The 21,035-nt window shown below is 40.7% G+C and overlaps 1 protein-coding gene across 1 annotated transcript; it reads right to left on the reverse strand.

The window, feature by feature from the left end:
* Positions 1–371: 371 nt before the first annotated feature.
* On the reverse strand, positions 372–12,828 carry LOC139368250 (ataxin 7 like 3b). Its single transcript, XM_071106961.1, has 8 exons — positions 12,707–12,828; positions 11,811–11,934; positions 11,397–11,529; positions 11,015–11,186; positions 9,288–9,388; positions 2,428–2,450; positions 1,909–1,954; positions 372–1,446 (listed from the first exon to the last, which is right to left on the reverse strand). The coding sequence occupies exons 2-8, from the start codon at positions 11,859–11,861 to the stop codon at positions 1,367–1,369; spliced, it is 606 nt and encodes a 201-aa protein (XP_070963062.1). The 5' UTR covers positions 11,862–11,934; positions 12,707–12,828; the 3' UTR covers positions 372–1,366.
* Between the last annotated feature and the right edge of the window lie 8,207 nt (positions 12,829–21,035).

A 21,035-nucleotide genomic window follows, 5' to 3' on the forward strand; every position in this document is an offset into this window, starting at 1 on the left:
CTTTCTGCAAGAATGGGTTTTATTTGTCACTGTTCCGACCGTAGCAAAGATACTTTACTCTGAGACTGAAGGCTACCCTGTCAACCCCCATGCCAAATACAAATTCTGAGTGTATAGGCTTTAAAATCAAAACATTTTCAAAAACACAGCAAGCTAAAAGCCCTACTAGCTACATCACTTTGGGCACACACCAAAAAACAGCAAAATGTTGAATTTCCACAACAGGCAATCAACAGCCTCCCCTACTCACGACTGAGTGCACTACAGGCTCGGAAGGCTTAGGGTATGTTCAGGTTCATTCAACAGAAAAGTGTTTACTAAATCTTGGCTTTGTTGCAACCCCCCTCCCCAGATGTATGCATCAGCCCACATCAAGCCAAACATAATTTTAATTCCTATACTCGCAGTTCAAATATCACACGTCGACAGATGACAATCGTTTATTACTTGACAGATGAACAAATACAAAGCCATGATAGTGTAAATATTTAAATAGTTGAAATGCTGCTATCACAACACTGAGGAGACATATAACCCTTTACAATGTAAACAAATAATAAAATAATGTTTTGAATGCTAGAAAACAAGCCTAACTAACTACTCATCTACAATGAAACAGATTAACCCATGTTCTACTGCAAGGAGTTTGCAGTTTATTTCAAAACCTATTTCCACAGGTATATGACAAGTGACGGGAGTCCTTTCAGCATACTCATCAGTAGGAGAATCATGATGTTGACACTGTGAATATGGAGTAATAAAATGACAAACCATTAATTATTATTGCCTGTAAGTTGTGCGACTTCTGATTTTAACTGTCCATTTGTCCATAATTATGTTCTTGTCAAAAAAATGATAGTTGAAAAGACTTCTTGACTGATATCATCAAAAAGTCAGTGCATAATCAAATGGTCCTTAGTATCCATTGCTCTGACCTCGACTGCCTCTGCCTAGCCACTGTACGACCTCACTCCTTATCTGTTGCTCTAACACAATATTTCGTAAAGAGGCCAGCCAAGAGCTACCTATCGATAAAATAATGTATGATATAAAATAATGATTATTGGTGCAACGATTCGGTGGAGGGGAAAAACGGAAGAGACACAGTCTCTGGACTGCTTCAGCAGTGTTGTGTTCATTAGGGCACATAGTAACAAAACATTTTAAAACGTTTCACAATGGAAAAACAAACAAGCATTTCTTATTGGAGAAGTTCAGTCACTACCTCCATGTATCAGTCAGTTTTGTTCAGTGTGGTGCTTAATGAACACGACCCATTTAGCAATAGTCTACTACACATCTGTCACGGTCCATTGAAAAACAAAAGGAGCCAGGGTGGACTCTGAATGGTCTTCCTGTGTGTCTGTCACTGAGGGAAGGCCTCGTCTTTCATCAGCATGCGTGGGCTCTCCTGGTTGTCCATACGCCGTCTGGGGCCCATCATACCTGTGGAGACAGACTGACTCTATTTATCAAAGTCACCTCCATTCTCCACTCCAAGGAAATTATACTGTGGCTGTGAAAATCTGATTATGGGGATGGTCCAGGAGGTTTTTATTTTAGTTACACTTGTCAAATGATCTCTGGAACCACCTTAATATAAAATAGCAATATCTTCTTAGATTCACAGCGCAACTGCAATACAAAACACCATTATCTGTAGGATAGCTTATATTTCATATGAGCCACAGTCCACACCTTAATCTCTGTCTCAATGACCTAGAACTAGGGTAGAGCGTCTCAGGGACAACTTACATACAGTATATCCTTTGTCATAACACTGTCATACTATTGAATTAATGCCAGAGTGTGTATTAGGCCTATCCAAAGAATGAGGCCTAAAGCAATCGCTCCATTTGTCACAATTACCATGCATTTTGTAGTTACAGACTAATGATGATAACTTACCACTTTTATGTTTAAATGATTTGGATCTCCTGGGTGAGTTTGGATTCTACAATAAAAAAGGAAAATATATATTTATGTACATATAAAACAAAATAGTTTACACAAAACTATAAGAAATGTGTAATTTAATTGTCTTATTCAATAAAAACAATATGTTCTGTTTAACAGAAAGCTTGACAAACACAACAAATATTAAAATTGAAGAAATCGAAATTTGGTCTCGTCGCCTTTCAGGATCATGCTGCATACTGTTGGAAACTTTACGAACATATTAAGATAACTTTATTTTTATGGTTTGTTTTGGCCGTGCTTTCCTGTAGTAATTTTATTAGATTGGTTACAACTACACAAACCCCAAGTGCCAATCAACATTCTCCCTTCGATTTCTCACTTGAAATTCAGCTGTGGCAGTGGATTCTATTCAGATAAAGCATCAAGAAAAGCAGAATGATCAACTAGTGGCAAAACTATGTTATTACAGAAAATATTTAATTGTTGTTTCAAAGAAAGTGCAAATACCTTATCTGATTTTCTCTTCTTCGCTGCAAAAACGAGAGCATTTTATAAGACACGTGGACATAATTTCAATGATTTACAAGATATCATAATGTACAAATACACAAGAGAACCAAGCACATTGATAACACTTCAAAGCACATTTGTTTTACTACTAGATATCAAGTGAAGATCAAACATATACAACTACATTTTTTGCATGTGCACAGTTGAAGTCAACTCTGTTTCAGTTCAAATTAATGTAAAGATTGACTACTGGTATTCACCATTATAGGATTCTAATTTCCATGTGTCTACTCTTGTGAGTAGACACAATTTATATAACTGTCAGTCACCAGGGTAGTGTTTCGTAGGGCACACTGTAGGAAAACATTTTGCAATGGAAAACAACAAGCAAGCAAAAACTAAAGAAGGAAGTACCAGTGACTCGCTCAATACGGAAGTTGTCAGATGACGCAGATGCCCAACTATGAACCATCAAACAGGCAAAGCATCAATACAGGACTAACATTGAATCCTACTACACTGGCTCCGATGCTCGTTGGAAGTGGCAGGGATTGCAAACTATTACGGACTACAAAAGGGAAGCACAGCCGTGAGCTGCCCAGTGATACGAGCCTACCAGGCGAGCTAAATTATTTCTATATGTGCGCATCTGGACAAGCAACACTGAAGCACGCAGGAGAGCACCAGCTGTTCCGGACGACTTTGATCACGCGTTCCATAGCCAATGTGAGTAAGACCATAAACAGGTCAACATTCACAAGGCTGCAGGGCCAGACGGATTACCAGGGCGTGTACTCCGAGCATGCACTGACAAACTGGCAAGTCTCTTCACTGACATTTTCAACCTGTCCCTGACCGAGTCTGTAATACCAACATGTTTCAAGCAGACCACCTGGATCCTGCAACTGGATCCTGGACTTCCTGACAGGCCGTCCCCAGGTGGTAAGGGTAGGTATTAACAAATATGCCACGCTGATCCTCAACACGGGGGCCCCACAGGGGTACATGCTCAGTCCCCTCCTTTACTCCCTGTTCACCCATGACTGCATGGCCAAGCACGACTCCAACACCATCATTAACTTCACCGACAACAATGAGACAGCCTATAGGGAGGAGGTCAGAGACCTGGCCGTGTGGTTCCAGCATAACAACTAGAGGGCGACCGATTAATCGGCATGGCCGATTAATTAGGGCCGATTTCAAGTTTTCAGAAGAATCTGCCTTTTTGGACGACGATTATATTGCAATCCACGAGGAGACTGTGTGGCAGGCTGACCACCTGTTACACGAGTGCAGCGTCAAAAGGACCTGTGGCTGCAAGGAGCCAAGATAAGTTGCTAGCTAGCATTAAACTTATCTTATAAAAAACAATCAATCTTAACATAATCACTAGTGAACTACACATGGTTGATGATTTTACAAGGTTAACTAGCGTGTCATGCGTTGCATATAATGAATGCGGTGACTGTTAATTTATCATCGAATCACAGCCTACTTCAATTTGTCCAAACGGGTGATGATTTAACAAAAGCGCAATCGTTGCACAAAAGTACCCAGCCATAAACATCAATGCCTTTCTTAAAATCAATTAAAACCTGCATATTTAGTTAAAAGAAATGTATGTTAGCAGGCAATATTAACTAGAGAAATTGTCACTTCTCTTGCATTCTGTGCAAGCAGAGTCAGGGTATATGCAGCAGTTTGGGCCACCTGGCTCGTTGCTGTGTGAAGACCATTTCTTCCTAACAAAGACCATAATTCATTTGCCAGAATTTTACATAATTATGACGTAACATTGAAGGTTGTGCAATGTAACAGCAATATTTAGACTTAGGGTTGCCACCCGTTCGATAAAATACAGAACAGTTCTGTATTTCACCGAAAGGATAAACGCTTTGTTTTCGAAATGATAGTTTCTGGATTTGACCATATAAATGACCAAAGGCTCGTATTGCGGTGTGTTTATTATATTATAATTAAGTCTATGATTTGATATAGCAGTTTACCTACCCCCGCTCAGTCAGCAACAGGCTCATAAGCATTTATTCAAACAGCACTTTACTGCATTTGCCAGCAGCTCTTAGCAATACTTGAGGCACTGCGCTGTTTATGACTTCAAGCCTATCAACTCCCGAGATTAGGCTGGCAATACTAAAGTGCCTATAAGAACATCCAATAGTTAAAGGTATATGAAATACAAATGGTATAGAAAGAAATAGTCGACACGTCATAATGCCTATAATAATGACAACCTAAACCTTCTTAAATGGGAATATTGAAGACTCATGTTAACAGGAACCACCAGTTTCATATGTTCTCATGTTCTGAGCAAGGAACTTAAACGTTAGTTTTACATGGCACATATTGCACTTTTACTTTCTTCTCCAACACTATTTTTGCATTATTTAAACCAAATTGAACATGTTTCATTATTTATTTGAGACTAAATTGATTTTATTTATGTATTATATTTAGTTAAAATAAGTGTTCTTTGTTCATTCAGTATTTTTGTACTTGTCATTATCACACACACACACTAATATATATATATATATATATATATAGTGCCTTGCGAAAGTATTCGGCCCCCTTGAACTTTGCGACCTTTTGCCACATTTCAGGCTTCAAACATAAAGATATAAAACTGTATTTTTTGGTGAAGAATAAACAACAAGTGGGACACAATCATGAAGTGGAACGACATTTATTGGATATTTCAAACTTTTTAACAAATCAAAAACTGAAAAATTGGGCGTGCAAAATTATTCAGCCCCCTTAAGTTAATACTTTGTAGCGCCACCTTTTGCTGCGATTACAGCTGTAAGTCGCTTGGGGTATGTCTCTATCAGTTTTGCACATCGAGAGACTGACATTTTTTCCCATTCCTCCTTGCAAAACAGCTCGAGCTCAGTGAGGTTGGATGGAGAGCATTTGTGAACAGCAGTTTTCAGTTCTTTCCACAGATTCTCGATTGGATTCAGGTCTGGACTTTGACTTGGCCATTCTAACACCTGGATATGTTTATTTTTGAACCATTCCATTGTAGATTTTGCTTTATGTTTTGGATCATTGTCTTGTTGGAAGACAAATCTCCGTCCCAGTCTCAGGTCTTTTGCAGACTCCATCAGGTTTTCTTCCAGAATGGTCCTGTATTTGGCTCCATCCATCTTCCCATCAATTTGAACCATTTTCCCTGTCCCTGCTGAAGAAAAGCAGGCCCAAACCATGATGCTGCCACCACCATGTGGGGATGGTGTGTTCAGCTGTGTTGCTTTTACGCCAAACATAACGTTTTGCATTGTTGCCAAAAAGTTAAATTTTGGTTTCATCTGACCAGAGCACCTTCTTCCACATGTTTGGTGTGTCTCCCAGGTGGCTTGTGGCAAACTTTAAACGACACTTTTTATGGATATCTTTAAGAAATGGCTTTCTTCTTGCCACTCTTCCATAAAGGCCAGATTTGTGCAATATACGACTGATTGTTGTCCTATGGACAGAGTCTCCCACCTCAGCTGTAGATCTCTGCAGTTCATCCAGAGTGATCATGGGCCTCTTGGCTGCATCTCTGATCAGTCTTCTCCTTGTATGAGCTGAAAGTTTAGAGGGACGGCCAGGTCTTGGTAGATTTGCAGTGGTCTGATACTCCTTCCATTTCAATATTATCGCTTGCACAGTGCTCCTTGGGATGTTTAAAGCTTGGGAAATCTTTTTGTATCCAAATCCGGCTTTAAACTTCTTCACAACAGTATCTCGGACCTGCCTGGTGTGTTCCTTGTTCTTCATGATGCTCTCTGCGCTTTTAACGGACCTCCGAGACTATCACAGTGCAGGTGCATTTATACGGAGACTTGATTACACACAGGTGGATTGTATTTATCACCATTAGTCATTTAGGTCAACATTGGATCATTCAGAGATCCTCACTGAACTTCTGGAGAGAGTTTGCTGCACTGAAAGTAAAGGGGCTGAATAATTTTGCACGCCCAATTTTTCAGTTTTTGATTTGTTAAAAAAGTTTCAAATATCCAATAAATGTCGTTCCACTTCATGATTGTGTCCCACTTGTTGTTGATTCTTCACAAAAAATACAGTTTTATATCTTTATGTTTGAAGCCTGAAATGTGGCAAAAGGTCGCAAAGTTCAAGGGGGCCGAATACTTTCGCAAGGCACTGTCTGATTAATCACTATCGGCTTTTTTTGGTCCCCCAATAATCGGTATCGGCATTGAAAAATCATAATCGGTCGACCTCGAATATCAACCTCTCCCTCAACGTGATACAAAACAAAGGAGATTATCATGGACTACAGGAAAAGGTGAGCTGAGCATGCCCCCATTCTTATTGACGGGGCTGTAGTGGAACAGGTTGGGAGCTTCAAGTTCCTTGGTGTCCACATCACTAACCAACTGTCATGGTCCAAACACACTGAGGGCAGAGGGCACAACAAAACCTATTCCCACTCAGGAGACTGAAAAGATTTGGCATGGGTCCTCAGATCCTCAAAAAGTTATACAGCTGCACCATCAAGAGCATCACTGCCTGGTATGGCAACTGGCACTCGAGGATAGTGCGTACGGCCCAGTAAATCACTGGGGCAAAGCTTCCTGCCATCCAGGACCTCTATGCCAGGTGGAGTCAGAAGGCCCTAAACATTTCCAAAAGACTCCAGCCACCCTAGTCATAGACTGTTCTCTCTGCTACCGCACGGCAAGCGGTACCGTAGAGCCAAGTCCAGGTCCAAAAGGCTTCTTAACAGCTTCTACCCCCAAGCCATAAGCGTCCTGAACAGCTAATCAAATGGCTACCTGTGTCCCCGCACATCGACTCTGTACCGGTAGCCAGGGTTGGGGAGTAACAGATTACAAAAAACCTAACTGCAATCTGTTACTATACCAGAAAAAATATTGTAATCAGATTACAGCTACTTTTGAAAAACTAGATGATTACGTCGAGGATTACTTTTAAATTCAGAAAGCATGTTTGCGAAAAGAAATCCTTGACACTTCTGTTTTCTCAATGACATTCAAATCAGTATTGAAAAAAGGTGCAAGTTTAAATTTGTTCCACGTGAGCGAGTCTGACCACAAGTCAGAGACCACTATGATGACACACCAAATGTGTTTGATGGATCACGGGAAAAGAGCATGAATAGGCTTTTGTAGGCTACAGTCCAAACTATGTCTTCCAATGGTGCGACTGCTGTCGGCATCGAAAGATTATCCAACTTGAATAAACGCTTGGAGGTAAGGATGACATCAGTGGTGTCGTCTATGGTGATACGGATATCACTTATTATTGACATCTACATAGCGCATTGATGTGAATCACACAGCCAGTGAAAAATGCTCTTGCAACAGCTGCATAGTGCGCATCCCAGCCTATGGAGTAAAAGTGGGGCTTTTATTGCTAAACATTTTTTATTCTCCATAGGTCTAATGGACACATGCACACTTTTGATAGACTTAAAGTGGCAATCTGCCACATCAATTTTTAGATGTATAAATTATATATATCCATTGATTCTTGAAGAATATAACTTATATAAATGCCTCGAGCTTAGTTCAACTGTCACACTCCACGAGAACCCAAAATATAAGCTTGTTTTTCTCCAATGTTTGTAAACATTGTAAATGTAAACAAACACCGTACAGCCTCACAACATGGTTAAAACAATCATTTTGATAACATGGATGGTCAGTCCATACATCCATAGCTCTGTCTATTAATCTGGGTGTGGTTACATTTCTCCAGGCCCATCCCTCAGCTTTTTACCAAAACCGAGGTGGGGTAGCCTTTTTGTTATTGTTTCATCTGTGGATTTACCGTTTAAACAGTTACAGATTATCAAGATATCAAAGTGTCACCAACAAAAAGGTAAACAATCAGCCTATAGAAAATGCAGCATATGGCATTCCTTTTTCACATGTAAATAGCACTTTTCAACAGCACTCAAAGCACGCCATTCCATGAGCGCAGCATTTATTTTTCAACTCGAATCAATGAGCCCAATCAGTTCTCCATGACAACAAAATCAGAAACAAAGTAGGGCTGGCTAATAAGTCCTTAGTTTTGGGGTTATGCTCAGGTAAAACTATTTGGCTAATCTATACTTTCAAATCCTATTCTTGAAGATCAAAGGGTAAAACATTTATTGGAATTCTGATAGACTTTGGTTTTTAATGTAAAGATATAATTGAATCGTATTATTATATGTAGTAGAAAGCGATGGGTTAGAAGAAGCCTACATAACCAACCAATAAAGTAACATTTTACATCCATATATAGCCAGCTATGTAAACTTCAACATTGATTTATCCTACAATAGTTGTTGTTCAATTGCATTTTTGTCTTCTAATGCCTCTTAAGGGGAAAGTAATCTAATAGTAATGGAATGTAATCAGATTACGTTACTGAGTTTGGGTAATCCAAAAGTTGTTACTGATTACAATTTTGAACAGGTAACTAGTAACTACCGGATTACATTTAGAAAGTAACCTACCCAACCCCCCCTGTATATAGCCTCGTTACTGCTATTTTATTGTTTCTCTTTATTTATTTTTAATAATTTCTTATTTTTTTCATTATAATTTGAATGTATTTTTTGTTTACTTCACTTTATTTAGTAAATACTTTAACACTTATTTTTTCTTAAAATTGCATAGTTGGTTAAGGGCTTGTAAGTAAGCATTTGATTGTATTCAGCACGTGACAAATAAAAATGGGATTTGATTTAACCTCTGTTCTTATTGGATAAGGTCATGTGGTACCTTTCTGTTTCACAACGTTTGCGCTCGTTTTCTGCCTACTAAACAGGACCCAGATCACCATGAAAAGGAGGGTGAAAGTCAGTCCTTTACCTTTCTTTTCCGCCCCGTAGGACCAGTCGTTATCATTGACGTCATCATTATCCTCCTGGTCGCTCTCTGATTTATTGTTAGTGTTGTTGCCGGTGACTATTCTGTGTGGGGAAGAAAGGACAGTCAGTGACATCATCCATTGATTTATGGCCAGACCTGGGTTCAAAATACTATTTGAAATAATTTCCAATATTTAATCTGCGCTTAATTATTTGAAATCATTTCCAATATTTAATCTGCGCTTAATTGAGCTTGTGTGGTTTAATGGACCAATAGAATAGTCTCAAAAACGGCAAACTCCGCCCGTCTGTTACTCCGGGCAGGCTAAAGCAAAGTACTTGAAAGAATCCTTCCTTCAGGATTGCTAGAGAAAGTAAGGCTACAGTTGAATGAAAAGTGTGCAAACTACATTTGATTAGAAAATAATACTACCCTGTTGTGGTATGAGAAAATGTTTTATCGTCACATACACCAGAGAGACACAGTGAAATGTGTTATTTTACAGGGTCGGCCATAATAGTACAGCGCCCCTGAAGCAAATGAGGGTTAAGTGCCTTGTTCAACGGCACATCAACAGATGTTTCACCTTGTCGGCTTGGGTATTCGAGGCAGCAACTCCAGTCTTAACGGCATTACATTGCTGTCTGCACTGCAATGTCAACTGGTATTAGGGTAGCTGTGTTTAAAGGTTAGCTGAACCAAAACAAAAATAATTGTCTGGTTGAAAACGGCCTGAGGCATCAACATTAGTCAGAAACATTTATTCTAGTGCCAAAATGTAATACAAAGCGCAAATAGGATCATTTTGGTCATTAAGTCAATATCTTCCAAAACTATGACATAAATTCCTAAATCCTTGGATATTTGTGATTTTCTTTTTTGATTTCAATCATGCCCAGTCTTGCCCACTAAAAGGGGATGGTAAACGCTGCACGGAGAAGCAGCTGAGCTGAGTGCAGCAGAACCTTACAGCCTGCCCATTTCTTTACAGACAACAGAAATACCCATTAGCACACAGCGCCTCAGTCTTGTTTACATGAAACAATACATAGTTGCCAATGTTGTGTTGAAAGAACAAGACTTGGTCTTTATAAAAGGGCTCGTTTTCCCTCCACCCAACTCAAACATCCTCACATTCGTGAGATAACATTAGCATCATAAACACAAGTATCATAGGTATTCTAGAAAGGAGGAAATGCTCAGGGTTTAAGATTCTTGACCAATCACGTTCACGTTGCCATGCTGCGTCAAGTGGTTGCTAAGCCATTCATCTCGTAAAGTATGGTTGCTGTTTAGGATCAGTAAAGAGGAACACACAACGCCAGGCTATTAGCGAACATAACACTCCCCATTCAAACCCTCGTTGCTTCAGTCATGGCTTCTAGCATTTCATAACAAGGATGTGGAAAAGGGAGGCGAATTTAGTGAGTTTAGCCACCCCTTTAAAGATGTCAGTAAACGCATCAATATGACATACAGTTGAAGTTGGAAGTTTACATACACCTTAGTCAAATACATTTAAACTCAGTTTTTCACAATTCCTGACATTTAATCCTCATAAAATTCCCTGTCTTAGGTCAGTTAGGATCAGCACTTTATTTTAAGAATGTGAAATGTCAGAACAATAGTTGAGAGAATGATTTATTTCAGCTTTTACTTCTTTCATCACATTCCAAGTGGGTCAGCAGTTTACATACACTCAATTAGTATTTGGTAGGGGGGCTAACCTGCGGTTGGCTATGCGGCTGCTGTTGCGCCCCATGCCCAGGCATTTCTCCAAGTGCGGGGCAAAGCGTGACGCAGCGATGCTCCGGCTGCAGTTGGGACAGACACACTCCTTGTTCTTCCACTGGTTGTACACCTGCCCGAACACATCCACTCCTGGCTGGTCCACAATTTCTACTCATGCAAAAAAATAATGAGAAAGAAAAATTGTAGTTCAAAGCACTTTACATAGTAAAGGTATATATTATATATTGCAATCATTGTATGGTGGTGTAGTTAGCAAATTAAAACTTGTGGAATGATATCGTCTGTACACGTCTTTATCTTAACCATTGTTAAACAATAATTTAAAAACATTGGTGAGTAGAAAGTAGAAATACATACCAAAGTCCCTCATGGTTTCTTGGTCCGTGTCTTCCAGGAAAAAGTAGCCCTGCTTGACGGCCCGGTGGACCTCAAAGCACAGGCCCAGACAAGCATCCTCCACCAGGTCAGAAAGGATGTCCTGAGCTACGCCCTGCCAACCACCCCAGCATTATTATATAGAACCAGGATATAGCCTTTCTATGGAATGATACTGTTAGAAGAGTTGGCTACAGAACTGATTCACACTAGGGCCAAACAGTCAAGCTGAATTGCGCCGGCCAGGTTACGCATCAGCCATAGCTGCAGTCCAAATAACACACAGTCCAAATGTTTAAGCCTTTGTCTAAGACTAAAATGAAAAGTGTGGGTAAAAAAACAATACCCTTATGTATAGTCCACACAGGACTAAACCAAACCTACTACTATATTTACCTCCAGCTTGCTGTTGTCCAGGCTGGACATCGAAATCTCATCCATTTTCATTTGCCAGAATTAGAAGATGAGCCCACACTTCTGTGTTCATGCTGTAAAGCAGCATGCATTGGCCAAGACGGGGCTAGACCAGACAGGAGAGAAGACACATATCATAACACATAATTTAATCTTCATACATGACATTTACAATGTAAAATATATTTCAATGAGTCATGGTAAGGAGTGTGGGGAGCAGGAGCAACAACAAGCAATTAAACATTGTAACAAAGGGTGACAACTAAATGCACAATGAATTATATTAAAAAAGTGGAATCTAGGCTATTCACGTTTATAACCTGTCATTTATGACAAAAAATAATTGGATTATTCGTTGTTTGTCGTACAAATCAGATAACGACATGTTACGTGTCCTGCTTCTCATCATATATCGTTCACAGAACAGCATTGAATAAATGTTTTCCTTATATTCTTTTTTTTTTAAATCACACAGAAGTCCTCGGCCCCTACTATGGGGCATAACATTGTCCAGTATGCACAATTGAAAATAACGCAGATAGACACCATTGTATTCGTGTCGATTTCAGATTAGCAGAAAGAGACGGGGGATATTTTGTGATCATTTACAGAAAATAACAAAAAATACTGGAAATAAATGTATCATCAACTTAACATATGGTGCAATCGGAAGCAATTGTAAGACATTGAATGTTACTTCAAGAAACAGATTACTGCGAAGCACGCTGTGGTTTGCTTAGTGCACTGCTGCTGTTCGTTTTAAAAACTCGATACATTGTGTCACAAGAAAAATATCACTTCACGGTGTAGCTCCCTTTAGCCTTGACGATCATAACAATTAGATACATGCCAGTCCATAAATGTTTTATTTTATTTACCTATATCGGAAGGCATCCATCTTTACATCAGACGACTCAGGCAGTAGCAATCGATCGCTACACAAGAGAACGCAAAACACGAGCAGCATTACTGTCTTCAGTGAACCCAGCCGGCTATTGTCAGTGGATTTAAGCATGTCCACGTACAGTCCAAGTGACCCATATTCTCCCACTCCAGTCTTTAACACTCTCTCTTTCTCTCTGGGATTTACATATAACATGATTTGTGATGATGGTAAATGTCTGCTTTAAAAACTTGGCAGAATTGGCTTCAGTTGTTGAAATATCAAATAGAGGCAAGTTAATAAATGCTTATTGCAACACAGCATTCCTCATTAGAGGTCCCCTCACATACAATTAAAAGACATCATGAAGGAAATAACACTTCCCTTCTCTACCGAGTATCTCAATATTGGTATCATCGCGGCCCTTGTTTTAGCATGCAGGTGTTGAGAATTATAATATAGATGCATATCGATATTATATTTTAGATAAATGGACATGATTGACACATTATTGTATGTTGATTTCAAATTATAAATGTCTGGTCAGTTTGATGAAAATGGTGGAAATGACAGTAGGGATGGGCAACAGCTTTGAAGGTTTCTCCTGCTTTGAATGGAGTTAGGTTTTTGTACAGGCTGCTCATGCAATTGTGGCACTAGGTGTATGCCAGTGACCCAGTTATGACAAGTGCAACTATAGACTGCCTCATCTTCAGCCTCAAATCCAATAATGTGCAGATACTCAGTATAGCCAGATCCAGAATATGTGAACCTGCTTGACAACCCAATTGCTCGTGTTGTCATAAAACAAAAACTTGGGCTACCTCCAGCCTTCTGTTTGCACCACGTAATTGTCTAGGTCCTGGTGTCACTAATAACATTTGAGATTTTAGTCATTCTTATCCAGAGCAATTATGGTTAAATGCCTTGCTCAAGGTCACATCCACAGATTTTTCACCTAGGCTCGGGGGGTTTTGAAACAAAGATATTGAACAAGATAGACTCTATGACCAAAATGTTGTTTCACCTTACTGTAGTTAGTCAGTGTTATATCAGCCAGAGGACATAACTGCACAAAAGTCTACCATTTCTAATTGTAAAGGGAAAGGATGAACAGAATAAATACTGTAAATAAATGTGTGAAAATGCATACAAAATTCTATTTTATAAGCCATGGCCCATCGAAAAGCCAACGGCAATGTAAAAGCTGAAAAAATTGACTTAAAAGTTGACCTGTTCTGAAGAAATCTTGTGTTCATTAATTTATGAAATATGCTGTTTCATAAAATATATTTTCAGATGGAAAATATAGTTAAAAATATAGTTTCAAAGATGGATTTTAAGATGCTGTTCATGATCATGCCTCGAGACTGACTGAAAAATAAAAAGTAAATGACTACATAAGAAAAACATACCATTACCTTGTTCATAACAAATTCAAATACAAATGTAATTGTCTCAAAGTCAGGAAATTCAGATAATGACCAATATTAACCTGTGTTATTTGAGACATTCATAACCAGCTACAAACGCCGTGTATAACACAATGGTTGATACAGTATTGGAGTTAACATTGCAAAGCATTACATGCCCATATTATGCCAGCTACAACATTGGGAAAAATAGTTTACTGTATATTACAGTGATTTTTTTTTTGGGGGGGGGGTTATAATTTAATTTGAACACAGTAAAAATGGATGGTAAACATTTTTTCACGTGTGCCACCAGTATATCATTCATCATTTGAAAGTATAAAATGCCCATATTTTGCCAGCTACAAGATTGGAAGAACTAGTTTACTGCATATTACAGTAAACTATTTAATGATTATAATTCAATTTTAAACACAGCAGAAATGGATGGTAATGTTTTTTTCACGTCTGCCAATAGTAGATCACTAATACATTCTTAATACAATTGCAAAGCATAACATGTCTGTATTTGCCAGCTACACCATTTGAATAATACTTGTTCTGTCCTATCACAATTTATATTTGAGTGATAACACAGTTAACACATTTAAATGGATGGTAAACATTTTGTACATTTTGTACCACTAGTAGATCACTAATCTATTGTCATTAACATTGCAAAGCATAACGGCCCATATTATGCCAGCTAGAAGAGTTGAAAAACACTAGTTTACTGTATATTACAGTGACCATTGATGGATTAGAATTTAATTGTAACACAGTAGAAATGGATACTAAACATTTTGAGTTTGGATCCCACGAAGGAGGTTGGCATCAGTTGCTCGGACCACTCCTATTTGTCCAGTGATCCTGCCGACCAAGGGTGGGGTCTGAGGAGCTGTTTGGCATAGCTGCATATCAAGCTAGCAGAGATTTCTTGAGGGCTTGAACGCAGCCGGCAACGCGGTTAGACATTGTGGCTGGGACCACGGATCGCCCCGGGCTTGTGGCTGTCCAGATACTTGTTGTTTTCAATTTTCCCTGCGACCTGCCCTGTCTGGAACTGCTAGGAGTAACAGCGCAACCTACGCTGAAGGATCTTTTAAACAAAACAATATTTCTACAAGCAGTTGTTAAAACAACAAGAAAATAGATTCAAGTGTTTTGTCCAAATACTGGTGGAGTCAACTAATAAAAGAATGGACGACCTGACCAGAGGTCCAGGACCTAAAGAATAGTTTGCAGGGTCAGTTCTCCCAGGGTCAGTTCGATGAGTTTAAACTGGAGACAGGCAACATGCAGCAATCTGTAAGTCATTGAGTTCTGTATGTGAATCCATGATAACAACGAGAGGTAAATCAGATCGAGGGACAATCAAGGCGGAACAACATGGTTGTGGACGAAATTGCAGAATCTCCACATGAGACCTGGACAGAGTCTGAGGACAAAGTGAGGGAAATTATCTTGGAGAAACTGAAGATGGGCAGAGGTGGAGTTCGCCCACAGGACTGGAAAACCCACCACTGGCCCAGGTGACAGGCCCAGGCCAATATTGGTCAAGTTCCTGAGGTTCAAGGTCAAGGTAGCTGTACTGGAAAGAGCCAAGAACTTGATAAGAACGTACAGTATATCTTCCCCAACAATGACCATCCTGACAGAATAGAAAATAACTTATTCCAGCCATGAAAGATGCCAGAGTGCGTGGGGACATTGCTTACATCCGCAATGACATGCTCATTGTCTACCCTCCCTCCCAAAAGCTGGGAATTGTTGAGACAGCCAAGCCTATGGGTTGTAGCTTCAACTCCGCAACACCCACATACTTACACACACCAACTGATTAATGTATATATTTATTCTCTTGTTTTGTTTGCTCTTTTCCATTTCATGTCTATTTGTTATATAAGCTACCCAGGAAAGGGCTGAAAATGTCCCATATTAATATATCAAATCAAGTTTTATTGGTCACATACACGTGGTTAGCAGATGTTATTGCGAGTGTAGCGAAATGCTTATGCTTCTAGAGCTGTTTAACCATCTGACAGCCTTGAGATTGAAAAACAGCTTCTATCTCTCTGTACCAGCTTTGATGCACATGTACTGACCTCGCCATCTGGATGGAAGTGGGGTGAACAGATAGTGGTTTGGGTGGTTATTGTCCTTGATGATACATTTTTGCCTTTCTGTGACATCGGGTGTTGTAGGTGTCCTGGAGGGCAGGTAGTTTGCCCCCGGTGATGCGTTGTGCAGACCGCACCACCCCCTGGGGAGCCCTGCTGTTGTGGGCGGTGCAGTTGCCGTACCAGGCGGTGATACAGCCCGGCAGAATGCTCTCCATTGTGCATCTGTAAAAGTTAGTGAGGGATTTTGGTGACAAGCCACATTTTTTCAGCCTCCTGAGGTTGAAGAGGTGCTGATGCGCCTTTATCACCACACTGTGTGCGTGGACCATTTCAGTTTGTCGGTGATATGTACACCGACAAACCTTCTCCACTGCTGTCCCATCGATGGGGATAGGGGGGTGCTCCCTTCGCTGTTTCCTGAAGTCCACAATCATTAACTTAGTTTTTTTTTAATGTTGAGTGAGAGGTTGTTTTCCTGACACCACACTCTGAGGGCCCTCACCTCCTCCCTGTAAGCTGTCTCGTTGTTGTTGGTAATCTAGCCTACCACTGTTGTGTTGTCTGCAAACCTGACGAATGAGTTGGAGGCGTGGACACGCAGTCGTGGGTGAACAGGGAGTACAGGAGAGAGCTGAGAAAGCAAACCTGTGGGGCCCCAGTGTTGAGGATCAGTGGAGTGGAGATGTTGTTTCCTACCTTCACCACCTGGGGAGGGCCCATCACAAAGTCCAGGACCCAGTTGCACAGGGTGGGGTCGAGACTCAGGGTCTCGAGCTTAATGATGAGTTTGGAGGGTACTATGGTGTTGGAGGGTACTACAGCTCTAGGAAGAGTCTAGGTGGTTCCAAACTTCTTCCATTTAAGAATGGAGGCCACTGCGTTCGTGGGGACCTTCAATGCTGCGGAAATGTTTTGTTACCCTTCCCCAGATCTGTGCCCCGAAACAATCCTGTCTCAGAGCGCTACAGATAATTCCTTCGACCTCATGGCTTGGTTTTTGCTCTGATATGCACTGTTAACTGTGGGACCTTATATAGAATTTACCACAGGTAGACTCCAATCAAGTTGTAGAAACATCTCAAGGTTGATCAATGGGAACTGAATACTTATACTTATAAGGTATTTCTGTTTTCTTATTTTAATGTGCAAAAAATTCTAAAAACCTGCTTTCACTTTGTCATTGTGGTATTGATGAGGATTATTTATTTAATCCATTTTAGAATAAGGCTGTAACAAAATGTGGAAAAAGTCAATGGGTCAGAATACTTTCTAAATGCACTGTACATGGCAATCATTTATTTATTTTACCAGGCAAGACAGTTAAGAACAAATTCTTATTTTCAATGACAGCCTGGGTTGCCTTGTTCAGGGGCAGAATGACAGATTCGTACCTAGTCAGCTCGGGGATTTGAACTTGCTAACTTTCGGTTATTAGCCCAATGCGCTAACCACTATGCTACCCTGCCGCCCCAATCATGCTGGCCAAATTGCAGACTTCTCGACTATAGGCAACCGATAACTGACAAAATAAAGGAAACACTTGAATAAATGAGGGATACAAGTAACATGTTATGGTAGGGTGCATTTTCCATGGTTTAGGTCCACTAGTACCGATCTATGCCAAGGCGACTGCGTGACAGAATGCCAAGAGTGTGCAAAGCTGTCAAAGCAAATGGTGGCTACTTTGAAGAATCTCAAATATAAAATATATTTCGTTTAACGCCCCCCCCATGTCATTTCATAGTTTTTGATGTCATCACTATTATTCTACAATGTAGAAAATAATACAAATAAAGAAAATCCCTTGAATTTGTAGGTGTGTCCAAATTTGACTGGTACTATATATATTACCTAAATAATATATACGGTATGGATTTCCTTTATTTGTACAATTTTCTTCCTGCCTCTTGGGCCCCTAACAGGCCTGGGCCCAGGGGCTTCAGCCCAGGTAAGCCCTTACAATAACCCAGCTCTGTGTAATAGTGAATAAACAAAGGTAAAACCTTTGAATTTGTGAACGGATGTCAGACTACATCAAATAATATCGACTGGCAAATGAATGTATCTTACCTCTTGTCCACTTCAAGTTCATAGAGGATACTGAAAACTCCAAAGACCAGACCATTAGCAAGGCTGCACCTCCCCTACAAACTGGACATCATCCAAGGCTGTGCAGCAAGCAACATCTGTGCAGCATCAGCCCTGAGACATTGTGGGGAATATCCAGCATGGAAGAGGAGGCTTTGGCCTGGCAGCAAGCAAACCAACATTCCATAAGGCAACAACATCTGAAAGCAGGAAGCTGGTGGTCGAGGAGGTGCGCAGACAGGTGCAAAGGCTGTCTCTCTTGCTAAACAAGGGCAATGGACGTGATGGGAAGGCCTGGAGAGGAGAAAGATCAACTGGAGTGAGCTTTGGCAAATGGAGGCAAGCAACATCAGCTTCATCATAAGAGCTGTTTATGATGTGCTTGTCACGCCCTGGTCTTAGTATTTTGTGTTTTCTTTATTATTTTGGTCAGGCCAGGGTGTGACATGGGTTAATTATGTGGTGTGTTTTGTCTTGGGGTTTTTGTAGGTATTGGGATTGTGGTATAGTGGGGTTGTCTAGAAAAGTCTATGGTTGCCTGAAGTGGTTCTCAATCTGAGGCAGGGGTTTATCGTGGTCTCTGATTGGGAACCATATTTAGGCAGCCATATTCTTTGAGTGTTTCGTGGGTGATTGTTCCTGTCTCAGTGTTTGTTTGCACCAGATAAGGCTGTTTAGGTTTTCACGTTACGTTTATTTGTTTTGTATTGTTCATGTTTATCTTTTATTAAACATGTATCGAAATAACCACGCTGCATTTTGGTCCGCCTCTCCTTCGACGGAAGAACACCGTAACAGTGCTTCCATCACCAAAAAACCTACATCAATGGTATGGCGAGGACCCGACCTGCCCCCTCTGCCCAGCTCCAGCGACTCTCAGGCATATAATGACAGGTTGCAAGACCAGCCTCTCACAAGGCCGCTACACCTGGAGGTACAATCGGGTCCTCAAGAGCCTGGCTGCAGCATATGAGACCAAGAGTGCAACCAATTCATTACCTCCAAAAACAAGCAATCCCGTCAAAACAACAACATTAATCCGAGAGGGACAGAAAAGGCCCAAGCATCCTCCTAAGAAGCCAGAAACTGGACACCTAGCCATGGCCCGGGACTGGAAGATGCTTGTCGATATTGGCCAGCAACTCATTTTTCCACCTGAGATTGCTTCTACCAACCTTAGGCCAGACATGGTACTCTGGTCCCCTTCACAAAAGGCTGCGTACATCATAGAGCTCACAGTCCCGTGGGAAAACTCTGTTGAAGAGGCCTACGAGCGTAAGAAACTGCGTCACAGAGTTGGCAGCAGACAACTCAGCGTGGCTGGAATGCAAAAGTCTGGCCAGTTGAAGTGGGATGCAGAGGATTCGTGGCTTCTTCTACCATCAGGTTGCTGAAAGAACTTGGAATCCATGGACAGGCTCTGCGGCAGACCGTCAGAGCGGTTTCTCAAGCAGCTGAAAGAGGCAGCCAGTGGATCTGGATCAAACGGAAGGACCCTTGCTGGGCTATAACTTCATGACCCACCACCCCCACCTGAGAACCCAATTCAGATCCCAGAACTTGAGGAGGGCATATGAGGTATGCGGCCAGCTGTAGGGCAGGCTCAGGGAAGAGGACGCCCCTGCCTTGCATAGTCCTGTGGGAAATCTTAATTGGGCATGGGACACAAGCTAAGGCTTGATCACCCTTTAGCTGGCCACCTTTGATGAGGGTGTTTAGTGATTACAGGCCGAAACACCCACTGATTCGAAGGCACACTACCGAGGATGTGTCCCAAAATTGACATCTTAACCCAGTCTAATAAATAAACCTCCCATGCCACTCTGTCAACATCACGGCAAATCTCATGTGAGTGCATACCATCTATTGGCACAATGGACCGTTTTTAACATCTCGTCCCGTGTTTTATGAATCTGATAGAACAGCAATATGATTCTCAAACTTGACATGCAACGTCATAATCTGCAGCACTAAATTACACCATGAGTACGAGAGTTCTGTTTTGATGGAAACTGATGAATAAATCAACTATCAATAACAGTGAACATTGTTGGGGCCTGTTGATACAAGATACTGAATGTTATGTCACTGTTACACAATGTCTAGGCAGATTGATAGTCTCCTAATCAAAATCATAAAACAGTGGAAACATTTCAACTCATTAACATTTTATCCTGAACAGTCAACAAATGGCAACACAAGCCAATAAAATCATAATTGAACTGTGTTAAGAATCTTGTGATATATATTGAATATCATAAACTAGAATAACTATAATATTGACATGAAGACCTCCCGAAGAAAGGGAGATTGAGGTAGTCCCATTAGTCTTCGATCACTGAATTCCAATGGTATCTCCAACAAGCAGTGACATTAGGCTATGGGCAGTGTGCATCATTCTGAATCAGAGTCCTCTTTAAAAAAAAAATGGAGCTCATTTCAGATCTGTGATTTCTTCAAGGAAGGGAGGAATGAAGGATGCATTTCCTCACGCCATCTGAGCAGGGTGGCAGGTAGCCTAGTGGTTAGAGCGTTGGACTAGTAACCGAAAGGTTGCAAGATTGAATCCCTGAGCTGACAAGGTCATTCTGCCTTGAACAAGGCAGTTAACCCACTGTTCCTAGGCCATCATTGAAAATAAGATTTTTTTCTTAACGGACTTGCCTTGATAAATTAAAAGGCAAAAAAAAAAAAAAGGCCA

The sequence above is a fragment of the Oncorhynchus clarkii genome, chromosome 16 (assembly GCF_045791955.1).
Source record: "Oncorhynchus clarkii lewisi isolate Uvic-CL-2024 chromosome 16, UVic_Ocla_1.0, whole genome shotgun sequence".
In the NCBI taxonomy this organism is placed as follows: Eukaryota; Metazoa; Chordata; class Actinopteri; order Salmoniformes; family Salmonidae; genus Oncorhynchus; species Oncorhynchus clarkii.